This window comes from Ischnura elegans, chromosome 6 (genome assembly GCF_921293095.1).
Source record: "Ischnura elegans chromosome 6, ioIscEleg1.1, whole genome shotgun sequence".
In the NCBI taxonomy this organism is placed as follows: domain Eukaryota; kingdom Metazoa; phylum Arthropoda; class Insecta; order Odonata; family Coenagrionidae; genus Ischnura; species Ischnura elegans.
The window spans coordinates 38343051-38358833 of NC_060251.1; the positions used below are offsets into that span (position 1 = coordinate 38343051).

The window sequence follows — 15783 nt, forward strand, 5'->3', positions numbered from 1 at the left end:
CGACGATACGTACAACCGAACCCCACTATTTTCATGACAACACTTCTTTTTGTTATTTTCGTGTCGTCAACAGGAATGGCTGTCCATTATCACAGGTCCCTCATAATAGGGTGGTTTCCTATTATTTTGTTTGCCTGCAATGTCTAAACCTGCAATGTTTCTAGTATTTTCTTTTCCGACGAGCAAGTTGGGGCTAAGTAATTAAAATATAAGGTAAGAGAAGATATTGAAATCATGGTTTCTTTCCAGGTAAAAGAATTGATATTTTTTCGTGTTGCATGATTATCCACAACGTGTGGCATTCCGCGTACTAAATTGTAGTAATACCTTTTACATTTCCGGCTCCCATAACGAGGGGCATGATAATACAAAGTAGAAACACAAAAAAATTGCTGGGTCCGGAATAACACACTTTTATTACACGTCTGGGTTCTGGGGGCATGGTTAACTGTTTAGTTAGATTTATTGGTACTCAAGCGCTAGCCATGAGGAATGAAAATAGTTTTTCATGTTGAATTTTATTGTTTTCAAGATTCAAGGATATATTAAAAAAAATTAATGTAATTATCTATTCAAAGAGAAGAAATAACGGTTAATCGGTCCGAGGCATTTCGTGCATGGAATAAGTTTAAGTAGCGTGTCTACCTCCAATGTAGATCTATTTAATATTACTTTAGCGGCTAACATTTCTATAATAAGCTTTTTATTCTAACTTGTGACGCTTTAATTCCTGCACTTTTCATCATATTTGCAGTACTTATTACGATTGCTACTTTTATCAACTATGGAAAAATTTGAGCATTTTATTCATAAATTGGAGCGTTGATAAGTACCAAAATTGACCGATATGTTGTTAATAATAGATTGTTAAGTAATAAATATTGTATGTATCAGTGATTACCACCTGAATTTTCAAATACATACTTGACATGCAGTAGTTTGCTGAAAATGGTATTTTTCCGGCCAATTTTAGTCTAATGTTGAAGTGTTAATCTATCCTCGATGTTTTAGAGAGCCTTTGTCTTTATGGAGGAAATTGTGGACTCTTCATTCAGTCCGTTAAGTCAGCAATTTTCTAGACGGCTAGGTTATTATTCAAGTAGTTTTTCTCAGTGCAGATTCTTTAAAATTCAGCAGCAGCAGCATTCTTCCTCTTGATACCGTTTAGGGGTACGTAGGCAAAAAGAAAGCTTGATGTGTGTATAATGTTAACGATTCATAGATTTTTTTCTTTTTGTAGCTCTAATGGCCATTTAGACGGTATTGATAATCATTGCTTGCAGCATTCATCCTATGTTGACAAAATTCTATGATTTTCTGACTGTGCCTTCTATCACTAATATTTGGTTTACACATCTTTGAATAATTTAAGTATACCGGGACTAGCCACGGTGATAGCGAGCTTTCCGAAGTCACTCGCAATGCAGAAATTGTGCGAAAATCCACAGAGAAATAATCATTCGCCTTGAATAGGATCTGAATCATGATCAGGATTTTCCGGCCAAATTCTTTAGCCAGTCAAGCTACCGAGGCGTCAATTTTTCCTGTGGAAATTTGAGGTCAACAGATGACAAGGTGGAATGGACTGCTGAGTATATTATGCGACTAGCAGTCCAAGTCGTGCGCATGGCGCAACAGCCGGAGAGCAAAGACCGAACTTTGAGCACAAAGAGGTTTTCGCTCTTGACCTATTTAAGTTTACCGGGACTAGCCACGGTGATAACTTTTACGAGAGTCACCCGTAATGCACAAAGGGCATAGCCGAGTAAAGAGGGTGAAAAGTCCCCCCTCCGGGATTTTTCCCGTACTTTGGGTGTGCGATTTGGGATCAAATTGGACAAACCTCCCCATATTTACAGCCCGCTAGAGGCCCACCAGGGCCGGCAAGTTCGAAAATACGATTATTACTCTTTTTTTAATATCTCTGTCAAGAAGGCATATTTTTTAATGCGGTTTTCGTCATTTGAAACCTTATTTAATGGAGCACATTTCAAATGGTGGGCCTCTAGCGGGCTGGAAATGTAGGGAGGTTTGTCCTATTTGATCTCAAATCGCATACCCCAAGTATGGGAAAAATCCCGGAGGGGGGTCTTTTCACCCTCTTTATTCGGCTATGCCCTTTGCGAAAAATCGAAAGAGAAAAAAAAATGATTCGCCATGAACGGGAATCGTATCCGGATCCTCCGATTTTCGGTCTAATACTTTCGCCAGTTAGCTACCAAATATTTTCTTTTTCCCCTCCTCCAAGCTGAATAATACACTATTGCGTCATCCTTAGGCTTATTGATAGGTACAATGTGATTGGATAAAAGTTTTTACTGCACACGTTGCGTACTGGAGAATTTACCGTAGAGGAACGACATACCTGGGTAGCTGTGCTGAGATTGAAAATATGTATCAGTTTGGGCATCCTGCCTTTGGTATGAACATGGTTAAAAATCTCATGTTATAGATAGAAGAGTCCGTAATCCAACATTGCGATACGTCCATTAATAATAAGTAGCTACCAACAACTGTTGTTGAAGAAAGATGCTCGAGATATATTGTATACCAAACAGGGCTTCAACCAAGGAGTAGGAGGGGAAAGAGATTCGTGGAGTCAATTAATTTATGCTCTAAGAAAAAAATTGAATAAAAGTTAGGTCTCGACAGAATATGCTAAAACAATCAAGCTCAGATGCTGATCCCCCTAATTTTTACTGTCATTTTTCTTTCTATCGTTTTTATGCAAAGTAAGAGATACATAAATTAGGTAGGGAACAAATGGAAGGTAAAATCGAATGAATGGTCCCCAAAGTAGTCAAAGAAAAATTTCTTGGACTTGAAAAAAAACTTGAAAAAATTTAATGAGAATATGAGGAGAAGTCATCATAAAGAAGTGAAAGAAGTTGGAATGAAGAGGTGTGAAAATGAGAGGGCAACTGCGAATCCATCATCGGAATATGGTGTTAATTATAATTACGGATCAAAGTATTGAAATTTTTTTATTCAAAGATATGTAAACCAAAGGAGAAAGCTCATGACAGAAAATTTGGTTATGAAAATGATGCAAAATGGATCTGCATTTCAGTGAACATTGATCCTGAATTTATGTCACTACCACATACTAAATGTCCCGTGACCATACTTCGTCATCACTGCTTCTATATGAAAGGCAATTTCTATTGAAAAATTACAAAAAAAATGAATAATACTCATGAAAAAATGTAAAATTTAACGTGAAAAATTATTTATATGGCTCATGGTTACGGCTCGAGTGCCAATAAATCGAAGTAGGTACTGTGGCTGAAGCCGAAGTACGGCCAGCACCATTTACTAAATACTTCTTCTGTATCCTTTTCATCCCTATACAAAATCAGTGTCCTACAGGACTATAGTGTCCCAGGTGTAAAGAGTCCACGGAGCACATACCCTCCGTTTTGTTTGCTCACCTCCGACGAAGGAAACTCCTCTGTGGTCGGTGAAGAATCCAAGGGGTGCTGGTTCCCTGGCCGCTGCCGCAGCTGATAGGGAATCCCCCAGAGTCATAATCACATCGATATCTCCCGGTCGGAGTTGGTGAACGCTTGTCGGAGATCTACAAGATCTCCACGCGGGTTTATCTTCTATGTAGTGACAGGGAAATTTAGTGTCATCTGGGATTCTGTCTTGGAGGATCTTCCACCATTCACTGGGATCGTAGGCGCTTGCTGTGAGTTCCTGTTAGGGAAAAATGACAGGAATTACTCTCATTAGTTTTTTTTGTAATTTTCCACCGAGAGATATAACATGACTTACAAATTAAATATTTTTCTAGGTATTTTAACCCATTAGTCTTGCCTCTAAGTGGCATCAAAAATGTATACATTTTCAGCTCTATTCAGGCCCGTGTACTTTTGTGATGCACAGTTTAATGACGAAATATGTAGCTGCCACAATAATTATTGGTGAGAAGAAAATGTTCACATTTTAGAAATGAGAATTCATGAAATTTAATGTCGCCAAAAAGCAAAAAAGGTTGAAAACTGCTAAGTTATCAGCTAAGTGTTTCGTGGGACACCAGAGACATCTTAAGTTGCAGACAGCACATCAATAAGGACAGCGTCCGTCTAAAAACGTCCTAGTAATGACTGCTGCCTCATTGCTTTGGAAATTGTTTTGCTAGAATTCTCAAATAATATCCTCCCCTATATATTTTCTTATTGCCATACCACCGAAAACAAAACTGATTTGGCCTTTACCTCGGGTTTTTTTCCAACAAGTTAGTAATTAAACATGCATGAACATCCATGCCTTGGAGAAGGGCAACTTACACAGGCGGGACTCGTACCCGCGGTGTCTTTTAGTAGGTAAGGGTGGGCTTTTCCCTGAAGGGCAACTCCTCTAAAAGGTGTTTATTGCACTGTCATAATGTATTGCACGATGAAAGGTTGTTGCGATCCTGCCTTTTTCATTAATATACTTGCAATACACTATTTCCAGAAGCAAGTAGTTGACATTTTACGCGGCTCTCTGTCATAAACTATACTCTCAGCTACTGCTCACTAAACACCAGCTTGGCATTAAGAATTTTTCTTTTACGATTTCATGCGTTTTTTAAAAATGAACCATAATTCTCTTATGTTGTTCACTTACTGATTTACGTTTTAATTACCCAAAAAGGAAGTGTTAAGGGATTCTGAATATAAATACATGATCATGGGAAAAATCTTAAGAATACAACCAGGTCCCGTCAGGGTTAAAATGCAGCTGAGTTTATGCGTCGATGTCATAGTCTGAAAAAGTGTAGGGAAACAAATTTCAGTTCAGTAATGAAATAATTGCTTAGCCTTAAAAGCCATATAGTATCTTGCCAATTGGTTATTTTCAAGTATTTTTGGTGATTTTAATTCTTAAATTCGCTTAGTTCAGTACTATTCAAGAATTGTAATCAATTAGCGGTATGTATCATAAGTATCATTTGGTCCAACCAACTTTTTAGGGGAATACTCCGTAAGTTGTACATATACTTGACCAAAGACCGTTAATATTTTTTTATGCATTACTGGACCACAAACCTTAGTCTCCCAGCACACACACCGATTATGGACGGCCGATATAATATCGACCGTCCTCATTCCAATAGTGGATAATGGGAGGATATGGGAACTTACAACCTGACCGAATACGCACATTTAGCGATAAAAGTCGGTTGATCACGACAACCATGCAAGTGACCGTATGATCGTTTAAAATCCGGTGCAAGGAGCGCTTCAACGATAAAATATTGGCCGGTTTTTTACCGGCCGTCCAATATCGGTTTGTGCAAGGAAACTTAGCTTCTGGCAGTGCTTCAAATCGGTGCCAACTCCGAAAAAATGTGTAATGGACGATGCCTGACTTACCGGCATTGTCGATCCGTTCAAAACCATGGCAAGCCTCTGACCAATTTCATAGAAGCGCTGTTCCCATCTCTGGATCAATGAACTATCAGCCTCGTGGAGACCAACCACCGCGACAAGCAGTAACCCTAGCGCCGGAGCAAGCTTCATCTTCATCCACTCTTCTTTCGCCCTTATCCTCCTCGATTGTCTTCTTCTACTAATTGCTGGACGGCGACTGAAGGCCTCGGAGAGGCTCTCTGGTTTTGGAAGTGACCAGATTTACTTTTTTGGATGGGGGAGGTCATACCGAGTGCAGTAATTCGGGATGGGCCGCGGGGGGAGAGGCTGAGTGTCTGCGGGTACATATATCCAGTACCGAAAACCGGTTGCAGCTGAGATGAAGTAACTGGTTAAGTTTGGCATCGGTGGACAAAAATCCAGATTTCACTTTCTATCCCATCTGAGGGAAAGGTTTCTCCCCAACTTATTGTATTTATTTTGTACATTATATTTGGAGAGTCTGCAGAACAAGTGACTTTGTACACATTCACGCGCACGGGTGCAAAGCTAAATACACCAAAGGATGAAGTTCGCCATGAAAAAATAGTTGACTTAGCCGGGATTCGAACCCGGATCTCCCGATTGCCGGTCAGGTGTGTTAGCCAGTTAGTTTCAAATCATTTTATTTCCAGCTTTTTTTTTCCAAGGTAGTTCTCAGATACATATTGTTCCTTACAATGTTTCAGTAATTCCCCCTTTTGGCAGTGAATTGAAATGAGTTACCTTTAATAAATATTATTGTAAACAATCAAAAAATAAATAAAAATAAAGTAAAATTGAAGTGATAAACAATAAGGGGGAAGTATGTAGCATTTCTTTCTATAAATATATATTTTCTCCTTTGTTTTTCCTTTTCTTCTAAGCGGCCGTCTCTTCCAGCTTTCTGATTACCCAAACCACCAAGCTATTTTTTCAGAGCGTACTTCGGGATGGTTTTACCGCTCTGAGAAAGCTCCGCTCTATTGGTGGTGTAACTGGCTATCCTGACACACCTGACCGGCAATAGGGAGATCCGGGTTGGAATCCTAGCTTAGTCAAATAATTTTTCAAGTTGAACTTCATCCTTTGGTGTTTTGTATGTGGAGAGTTTGGAGCACTGCTAAAAGCTAAGGCTTGTGTACAAAAATCTGAAGGTTCAAGCGCGATGGATTGGAATTTTTCCATATTGAAATAAATAATTGCAATTTTCCACTACTATTTTCTTGGAAATCGTATAGTCATGGAAAATCGTTAGTATTTATTTCAATAAAAACTAGGTTTTTGGTCTAGCAATGCATCTAAAACGATTACGGTCTTTAGCCAAGAAACAGTAGAACTGCCGGAGTATTCCCTCAAGAGTTGGTAAGGCCAATCGATTCTTTTCACGACATTTATAACTATAATGTGTTAGTCATTTTTATAATAAGTATACTTTCATGAGATTAATTTTGTGTTTAGAAATCATGTTCGTACAATAGGGGAATGAGGGGCAGGTGTACGCATCTGACAAACAATTATAAATATTATGCATTCCGGTTCAAAAAATAATTTTTATTTTTACACAATTTGATCACAGTTACATGAACTACAATACTTATCTTCCATTGCTGCCGAAAAAAATAAATAACTAATGCTATTCATCAGTATATCAGAGAAAAACAAACAGGAATCTTGCCCCTCATGTGGGGCAAATGTTCTCCTGTTATGGGGCAGGAGTCCAACCACCGTTTTCGCATGTGAACTTTCGTTTTCAAGAATATGCGGTGCTAGGTTCTTTCCTCCATGTTTTACATTCATTACACACTATCCAATCAACAATTGGAGGATTTGAGCACAATTTTCCACAAACCCCACATTGATTATCAGTTTTTCCAGTGAAGTTAATGCCTAGTTTGCCGTCCACCATCCGCCGCTTAGCATTGCAACCTTAACCTTAATTTATCTTCGATATCTTCATGTATAGTTTCTGAGTATAGGGGAACTCATAAAAATTTCAGAGTTTTCCTTCGAGTTTTTACGCCGCTTATGCGCATGCAATTCTTTTGGATGTGGTCTAATGCTCTCAGGAGAGACATATGGCTGCATTATGCATATCTATGAATGAAACGCACCTAAAATTCTGAAATGATGCAATATTTACGAAGAGACCATTCATCAATGCCTCTACCAGCTGCAGTATAACGCACGGATTCTCCATTGTTCCTCCTCAGGGTAGCTACCTCTTAAATTTGTTTTCCTAATACTTTCCGATTGGTTTTTCTCCGTAAGTTCCGCATTTTCTCTCAATAAATTTATCAGCAAAGAACATGTGATATTTATTACAGAAGCTATCAGGATATATATAAGCAATGGAATAAAATGGGGCCGCAGTCAGTGCAAGTGGGGCTAGAGTCCTAATGCGGACATTTGCCCCAACGGCACTTGCTACACCTAATACGCCATAGTACAACCACATGGTGATCTGTGAACCTGCTAACTGCATGAATTTTCGAGACAAAGAATGCATAAAAAGGATCGCTAGACAAATATTGTGGTTATATTAACGCCCAAAGCACAGATGAGAATTACGCGGTCCTACAATTTAGATAAAAGTTTCGTAAAAATGAAAAATAAGAAAAACTCACGTTCTGTCGTTCGCTGTCTTCCAATGAATGCACCCCTATGCTAAATTTGCTCACGTAAATGAAACTGATTGACTACAAGTGGCATCATCCCGGCATCTATAGAAATATTTCAGAAAAGGAATCTTGCCCCTCACTACCCTTTTGGTAAAATCAAGCTTATTTTACCCCTACCTTAAGAATATCGCATCTATACCGACGGTTCCCCCTTTAACTGAGCACAATAGGTTCCACTAAATTCCTTGATGCATTGCCGAAGCAATTACTTCGTCGGATCATTTGTTTTCTCCATATTCCAAAACCACTATCCTACATATCTGTGCAAACTATCCATCCACCGCAAAAGAGTTACTGCGATGTCCACCCATTCTAATTCTGACCTCCTTTACATTGCTCAGAAAGACATAATTTTTAACTCTACTAGCGTTAATTTCATAACGGTGAAAAAGTGGGACGAATTACTTCCCTCTATATTTTACGGTTTGAATATTTGCAATATAAATGTTATTAAAGCATATCCCATGCTGTTTTAATTCCCCTCTTCCTCCCGAAGGTCCCATGTTTATCCTGTTTCAGATTTTATTCAGTTGTATCCTTTTACCAATTTATAAATGGCCCGGCAAATTCAGCGGAGACAAACTCTCCATAAAGGTTCTCGGTTTACATAGCCCACCTAATTTTGTAAGTGACGAGTTAGTGAATAAAAAAGGAGTGTGCATTGAACAGAAGTTATTTGCAGACTTTTAAGCCGTTCCAGTGGGAAAAAGAGATGTTGTCCCGTATTATAAATGGGATGATAAAAAATAAAACTGCTCTTAAGTAAGCCATAATAGTCTTTTTAGAATGGCGTTACATTCGTAGATAAAGGTTGGAGAACGTTAACTAATATGCATAGTATTTACTCAAGAAGGCTATCAATGAAAGCTATGATTTTTTAATCAATGCCCATTGCGTAGGTACCAAAATCTGAATTGAAGCGCTCCGTTAATCACCTGGCTAGGGCAGCATTTCCTTGAACGGAGTCTTCCGCTCAAGGTCGCGCCTGTTTGAGACAACACCACGCAAGGAAGTTCATTCACCTTGGTCGGGTATTGAACTCATTAAAACCCCTTAACTTATGCCGATTTCTTTCGCCCTACGTAGGTTAATTTCTTAAGGTTAATGAAATAGACGCAAGGTGAGCGAGCCAATTTCCCTTTACGAGTATGCACATAAGTCGCATAACAGATAAAAACTGGTTCATGGAAGTGCCATAAGGCTCTGACTTCAGTTGAATATTCTAATTAGACCATTCATAAAACATGTTTTTAATAGCGACTATTCGTGTTTCCAAACCACGAGTGAACTTTAATTTTTTTTCGAAATTATAGTTGCTTGTATCCTCCATTGTGAACGTGTAAACACTGTAAAGAAAACACTACTGTTCGACGGAGATACCTGAAAAATTTCAAGGCCCAAACCTATTAAATTTTTCATTAATAAAAAATGTGAATATTAACAAAATCAGTAAAGGAACTTTAATTTTATTTTTTATTTAACTAAAATTAAAAATTACTTGAAATTAGATTTTTTGCTCTTACCACAAACAAGAGGGGAGTATATTGTTTTGGAAATTTTTAATTTATATGAGAACGTTTAATTCTTGGATCAGTAGTTATTAAATATAGTACCACTTTGGATCGGCATACGGCACATTGTCCGTCGGATGGGACGTTAACCCGTAGTACTCTCGGTACCTTTTGTTTTTAGCAGTGTATGGATGGCACCCTCTCTATGGTCATCTTTTGCCATTCTGTCATAGCGCAGATGATCTTCACTGCCTGACGTGTCTTCCAAATGTGCTATATACCAGTTGTGTAGCCAGTGGTGAGGTATCGAAAATATCAAAGCCCCTCCCTGAGCAAGAAATGGTTTTCGATTTTGGCCTTATATAATTGATTACTGCACCAGCTCCAGATTCCTGGAGAAACAATACAGGGTGTTCCAGGTGAAATCTGCAGTACTTCAGGATACGGTAGCGGAGATTTTTTTAAGCACTACAGTCTATAACATGGGGTCAAAACTCCCAAGCTACTGAGATATGGCAACGCATACATATTTTTTCGATGCACTTTGCAGTTACCTTGAAAACGGTTTTTTCCTGGCAATCCAGCCTTTTCGATATTTTACTGAATACTTTGGATTTTAAGGGCATTAAATAATTAAAATTGGACGAAAATGTGCGTTTATAATTGTTTGGAACAATCATTGAGCTAAATTTGACGAGAGCTTTGAGAGAGTATCCACAATACGATTGCGCATTTTCTCTCATTTTCAAATCAATTGTTTCGGACAATGATAATCGCAAATTTTCGTCCAACCTTCATTATTTAATGTCCATAAAAATCCAGGGTATTAATTACAATATCGAAAAGTATGAAAATCCTAGAAAAAATGTTCATGGTAATTGTTAAGTGCATTCGAAAAAATGTTTGCGTTGCCATAACGCAGTAACTTAGGAGTGGCGACCCCATGCTTACAGGACATAAAATAATAAGAATTTTCTCCCCTAGTTTCTCCAAAAGTATTTCAGATTCCTCCTGAATAAGTCTGTGTAATTGCTATAATTTTATATTTTGTATCTGTGCCGCAGTAGCCGCCACAACATGGAGTTAGACCGGTGGATAGGTGTTCGACTCCCAATAGGACGGCCCACGTTCGATTCTCGGTGTCTCTTTCCGGATAAATTCCAGAATGTTCGCGGAAGTTTTGGCGCGGTAATCGAGAGAGTCCTCCGCCAATATATAAGCTAGCCATCTCGACTACCAAAGTCTGTATTTTGAAGTGACAATAAACGCTCCTCTACAGCAACCTCATAAGGGTATTATTCAGCGTAACAATTGCTACATTTTTTATGATATTAATTTTATAAGTAACCATAATTAGGGATGTATTGATATTGATAGAAGAACACCTTCAAACTACCCTCATCCCGTAGAAAGGAAATACTCAAATGGCCGTATAATTCTCCCACGGCTCGTCCACCTTGCAAATCAAAAATGTCACTGCGTTGGGGTGCGGGAATGGGGAGAAATTCTACAGGGAACCAAATCATCCCGAATTCATTTTCTGGTAATTTTATCCTCTGCTCTCTCCCAATGCCTAAGCGCTGTTACTTTCCTTTCAATTTCGTTTTCCATTTCTTCCTGTTCCTTTCCCTCTCTACCTCCCAATTTCAGCCAACGCCCTTGAAGATAATCGCTGGCTATAAAACAGCTCCACACCTTCGCCATCTCCTGAAATCATTTCCTCTTCCATCCTTCCGCGAAACGTGGAATTCGAAAAAATGCTCGGAGAATTATTCTATTGGTGATGATGAAAGTAAACCCTTGTATTGCTTTATGTTGTAGTAGAAGGAGATTTTTCATGAAATTTCTTCCGTGATTTGCATCATCATTCAGTTTATTTACACTAAGGATCCTTTGGGAAATGGCGGTACGGCTCGAGTCGTACTTAGCCTTAAATGCTTCTAATTCTCGTAACGCTTACTTGTTTGCCACATCGGTATTTAAGTTATTAAACGTACCTAGCAGGCTAATAATGTGTATGCCATTGTTGATATTTCGCTTGAGGGGCATCCATTAATTACGTGAGGCGTTCAGAGGGAGTACGGGGTTAGGCCGATTCCCACCTAATCTAACGTAATTTCATTTTCCATTAGAAACAGCGTAAAATTTAATTCTAGAACACGATCTGAATCTTAAATACTAGTTTTAACTAATCTTAAATAAAAATGATTGAGCAATTTGTTTTTTTAATGAATACAACGCAGTGAATAATAGATTAACGTATTTACACCGAAAATACGTGTTTTGAACGACCTCACGCGAGATTAGAGGGAGGGGAGGGGGTCTAGCCAAATCTCACGATATCTCATTATGGGGTAAGGAGGGCTCAAGAAATTGCCAAAATCATCTCACATAATTAATGGCTCCCCCTTGCAATGGGGTTTTTCTAGACCCTGAAAGGAATTGCTCCGATCGGTAAACATTATGAGCGGTTGATGTCTTGCAGTTCTCACGCGATCAGAATTTTTTGTGTTGATAATTTTTCATTCCGAAGACTCGCTACGAAGGCACATTTCGTTTTCCGCACGATAATGTTAAAGTAAAATACCTTATAACTTTTTTTAAAGTTTCCAAGTAGGCTTCCGCGGAGATTATAATGATATTTAGTGATTTTTACGGGTATTCTTCCGCGTTTATCCATTTTGTAGGACAATATTTCGCCAACGTTCCAGTTGGCTTCCTCAGGTCCACTGAAGGTCCTTTTGAACAAAGAAGGCCGCTACTACCCGAGAATAATCAGGGAGGCAATTGAAATCGCCAAAACAGGAAAGAACTTCAACCGTGAAGACGGCTACAATCTCGCCAGCGCGGGGAAAAGGGTCTTCAAAGATCCTGACCAATCAAGGCACTTCTCCACAAAAAAGGCGGCAAACGGGGTGTATATAAGATGAACAACTTTCTGCATCGATACTTCTGTGGATCTGAGGAAGCCAACTGGAGCGTTGGCGAAATATTGTCCTACAAATAAGAATGAACGCGGAAGAATACCCGGAAAATCACTAAATATCAAATACATTATAACTTGTTTATAACGTCTTTTAAGGGACCACACAATTATTAACTCTAAGTTGGAGTGGCACTATATAAGGGTGATTTAACTAATGTTACCAATGTTATTTAACAATGGTGCAGGAGAAATAAAAAGTTACGATTTTCCATGAAATACATACTTTAATGACATAAGTGGGGAAAATAAAACTAAAGGGCATAGATGAATAAGAGGCTGAATCAGTCCCAGTGGTGGGTATTACAATCGGTATGATCGTTTGCGTTCGTAAGGGGACGAAATGTTTTGTAAAATGGTCTGTTAAGGGTGTTATGGAGGGCCAGAGCAGAGAGAAAACTGGAAAAATTGGCTAAAATCGCAGATTCTTCTTTTTTTTCGTGATATTCCACCACCTTAAAAAAATTCCGATACACTGGCCGAAAGGTGTTCAAAAACGCCCCCGGAAAATTTTTTTTCTTCGTGGCCCTCTCAACAATATTTTATGAAAACATGCGTTAGAAATGTTCAAATCGACGCCATTTCTCCTTTTCCCGCCGAAAATTCATCAAAACATTAGGAAATTTGTCCCATTAAATAAGCTTTCAAATTCCGCAAACAGCATTAAAAATTATACTTTCTTGACCAAGATATCTTTAAAAGGTTGAAAATCGTATTTTAGAGAGAGCCGGCCCTGTTGGGCCTCTAGCAAGCTGTAAGATTAGTCCCATTTGATCTCAAATCGGATAACCTAAGTATGGAAAAATCCTGGAGGGGAGACTAGCCCTTCAGCTGTGCCCTTTATGAATAATAGTGTTCTGCTATTTGAAATGTTATGTTAAAAGGTCATCAAACTGAGGTGTTTTGCAACGAATACCTTATTATGTTTAAGTAAAGGCACAATACCGTGTATAAATAAAAGTTCTAAACTTACAAGCACATTTAAACGAAGTTCTATTGCTGATAGAAATCTCTAATTTTCTTTTGAACAGTAATTTTTTGCTTTAATCCGGATTTCTTTGACGTTATATATAAAGTTTTATCAGTGCTTACACTTTAAGTTTGGTGAGACTTAGGAACGAATGACGGTATATTCGTGTTGACGTCACAGCTGAGGCTTTAATAACCAAGTTGCAATGTTATTCCGATGCCGTGGCCATTCGGAATCAAGCCCCCGTAATGAATTCCGATCGGAAAGGAGGCGCTCACTCAGAAATCGTATTCGATAAAGGAACTCGGTGGAGAGAAGTGAAGAATAGGTAAAGTTGATAAAATGTTCCTCATTCTCTCATAGGTTTAAAGTTATTGACACCACGAAGGTCCCGCCCACTTTTCATGAGTTGGTGACGTCATTAAAGTATCGGATTACAAAATAGTTGAGAGAGAACCGCTCATTGAAGGAATGGGATTCAACACGAGTGTGAACGCAACAATTTACCACGCGAGGTCGATGCGTTTGGACCAAGGGTGGCTGGTACGCTGTGATCCAATCGGTCGGAGCCGGTGGCATCATCATCTTATCTGTGAAAGTGTTAACGTATATATTTTGTCGTCAATAGCTTGAGAAGTAGGTGACGGACGAAGAACGAAAAAATATGGGCCGTCTATTTTAAAACGTTTTTATTAACTCACTTTGCTCTATGTTGTCGACAAACTTGGTTATAACTCAATTTTACCACACTTGTCCTTGTCCGCGTCATATATTTTAACACAATTTTAACGCACTTTCCGGTTACTAACTATGTAGCTGAAATATTCAGGAAATTCAGTAAGCAGATAGCAATGCTATATTCTAACACTTTTTTATGACTGGAACTGTATCTGATTATTATTATTCAGAATTTAAAACTCAGTATGGAGATTACTTATAATAATGGCCACTAAAATCCGGTGGCAGTGCTGCGTTCAATAAAAGGAAGGAGAAGTTTACAGCGACAAATTCGTGTACATCAAAGCTTATTGAATAAAATTGATTGGAATAAAAATTAATTGAACTAAAAATGTAATTTTTTAAGAAAGGAATAAGGAATTAGAAAATCAAATGAAATAGACAAAAGAGGAAGTGACAAAAAGTGAATTTATACAAAATGTAAGACAAGAAAAGAAAAAGACAAGGAGTAATAGAACAAGAAAAAATATTTTTTTATAAAATGTAACGTTTTTCTCACGAACTAAAAAGAATTTTAAAAAAGTATGCGTCTTATAGCAGCTACACAAGTGAGTGCACATCACCTAGTGCTGATGTGAAGTATAAGCAGAGTGTCAGTGTTCCCGTCAGTGTTCTCATCATCAGCCCTGAAGATGTTGGGAAAGTCTCCCAGCGAAACGTCGGCCTACACCATGCAGACCCTGACCCGGTTGGAAACCCGAGAAGCTTTCATCCAAGTCAGTGTTCCCATTCAACCGTGAAAATCTTAAAACCGTGAATAAGCCGTGAATTTCGTCTACCGTGAAAAAACCTGGAAAAAGCTGTGAATATCGTCATAAAACCTTAAAATCCTGTCAAACTTGATTGTAGAGCTACAATTGACCGTTCAAAAGAAAAATCTATTTATCGATCATATTTTAATGTCAGTAACTCGCAGACAATGTCCACACATTTGTCTGCGCACGTATATTCGAAGCGCAATTATTGGTCCGTGTGCTATGACGACACACAGACCTTAAGCCTGTGATTGGATGACCGATAACCAAAGTGCTCATTGATCCTTGCAAAAAAATCAGACACCTCTTCAATTCCCTGCCACACGCCATTTTCCCACTCACAACATTTAACCGGCTCTGAATTTTGCAAACGATAGGCGACGTAAAAAGAGCACTTTCATTGCTGCGTTTGCATTGCTGGCGTTTATCGCGTTTGTTAAATTTTTAGTAAACGTGCGGCTGGTAATTTTTATGTGATCAATATTTATCCCTAGAATAAAAAAACAGACAGTGAATTTTGAGAAATATAGACCGTGAAAACCTGGAAAAACCCGTGAATTTTATAGTTCAGTTCAGAGTGGGTACCCCGAGTGTTACAGTGGAACGTGCTCCCTATGTTTTCCTCGGTGTATGAAAAAAAATAATTTTGAGGTTCTTTCAGACTCATAGATTATTAATTTTATTTTTTTCATTCGCGAGAAAAAGCATGTGTTTCTTAAAAAAATATACTATGTTGTAATGTATTGAAATCCATCATAGTCGAAAGT

General features: G+C 38.4%; 1 protein-coding gene across 1 annotated transcript in view; it reads right to left on the bottom strand.

The window, feature by feature from the left end:
* The window catches only part of LOC124160505 (phospholipase B1, membrane-associated-like), a 46576-nt gene that overhangs the window by 7257 nt on the left and 23536 nt on the right, over window positions 1–15783 (bottom strand). Inside the window, exon 2 of the mRNA XM_046536361.1 lies at window positions 3432–3699. Within this exon, the coding sequence (XP_046392317.1) occupies window positions 3432–3699 (268 nt within the window). The remainder of the gene's footprint in view (window positions 1–3431; window positions 3700–15783) is intronic.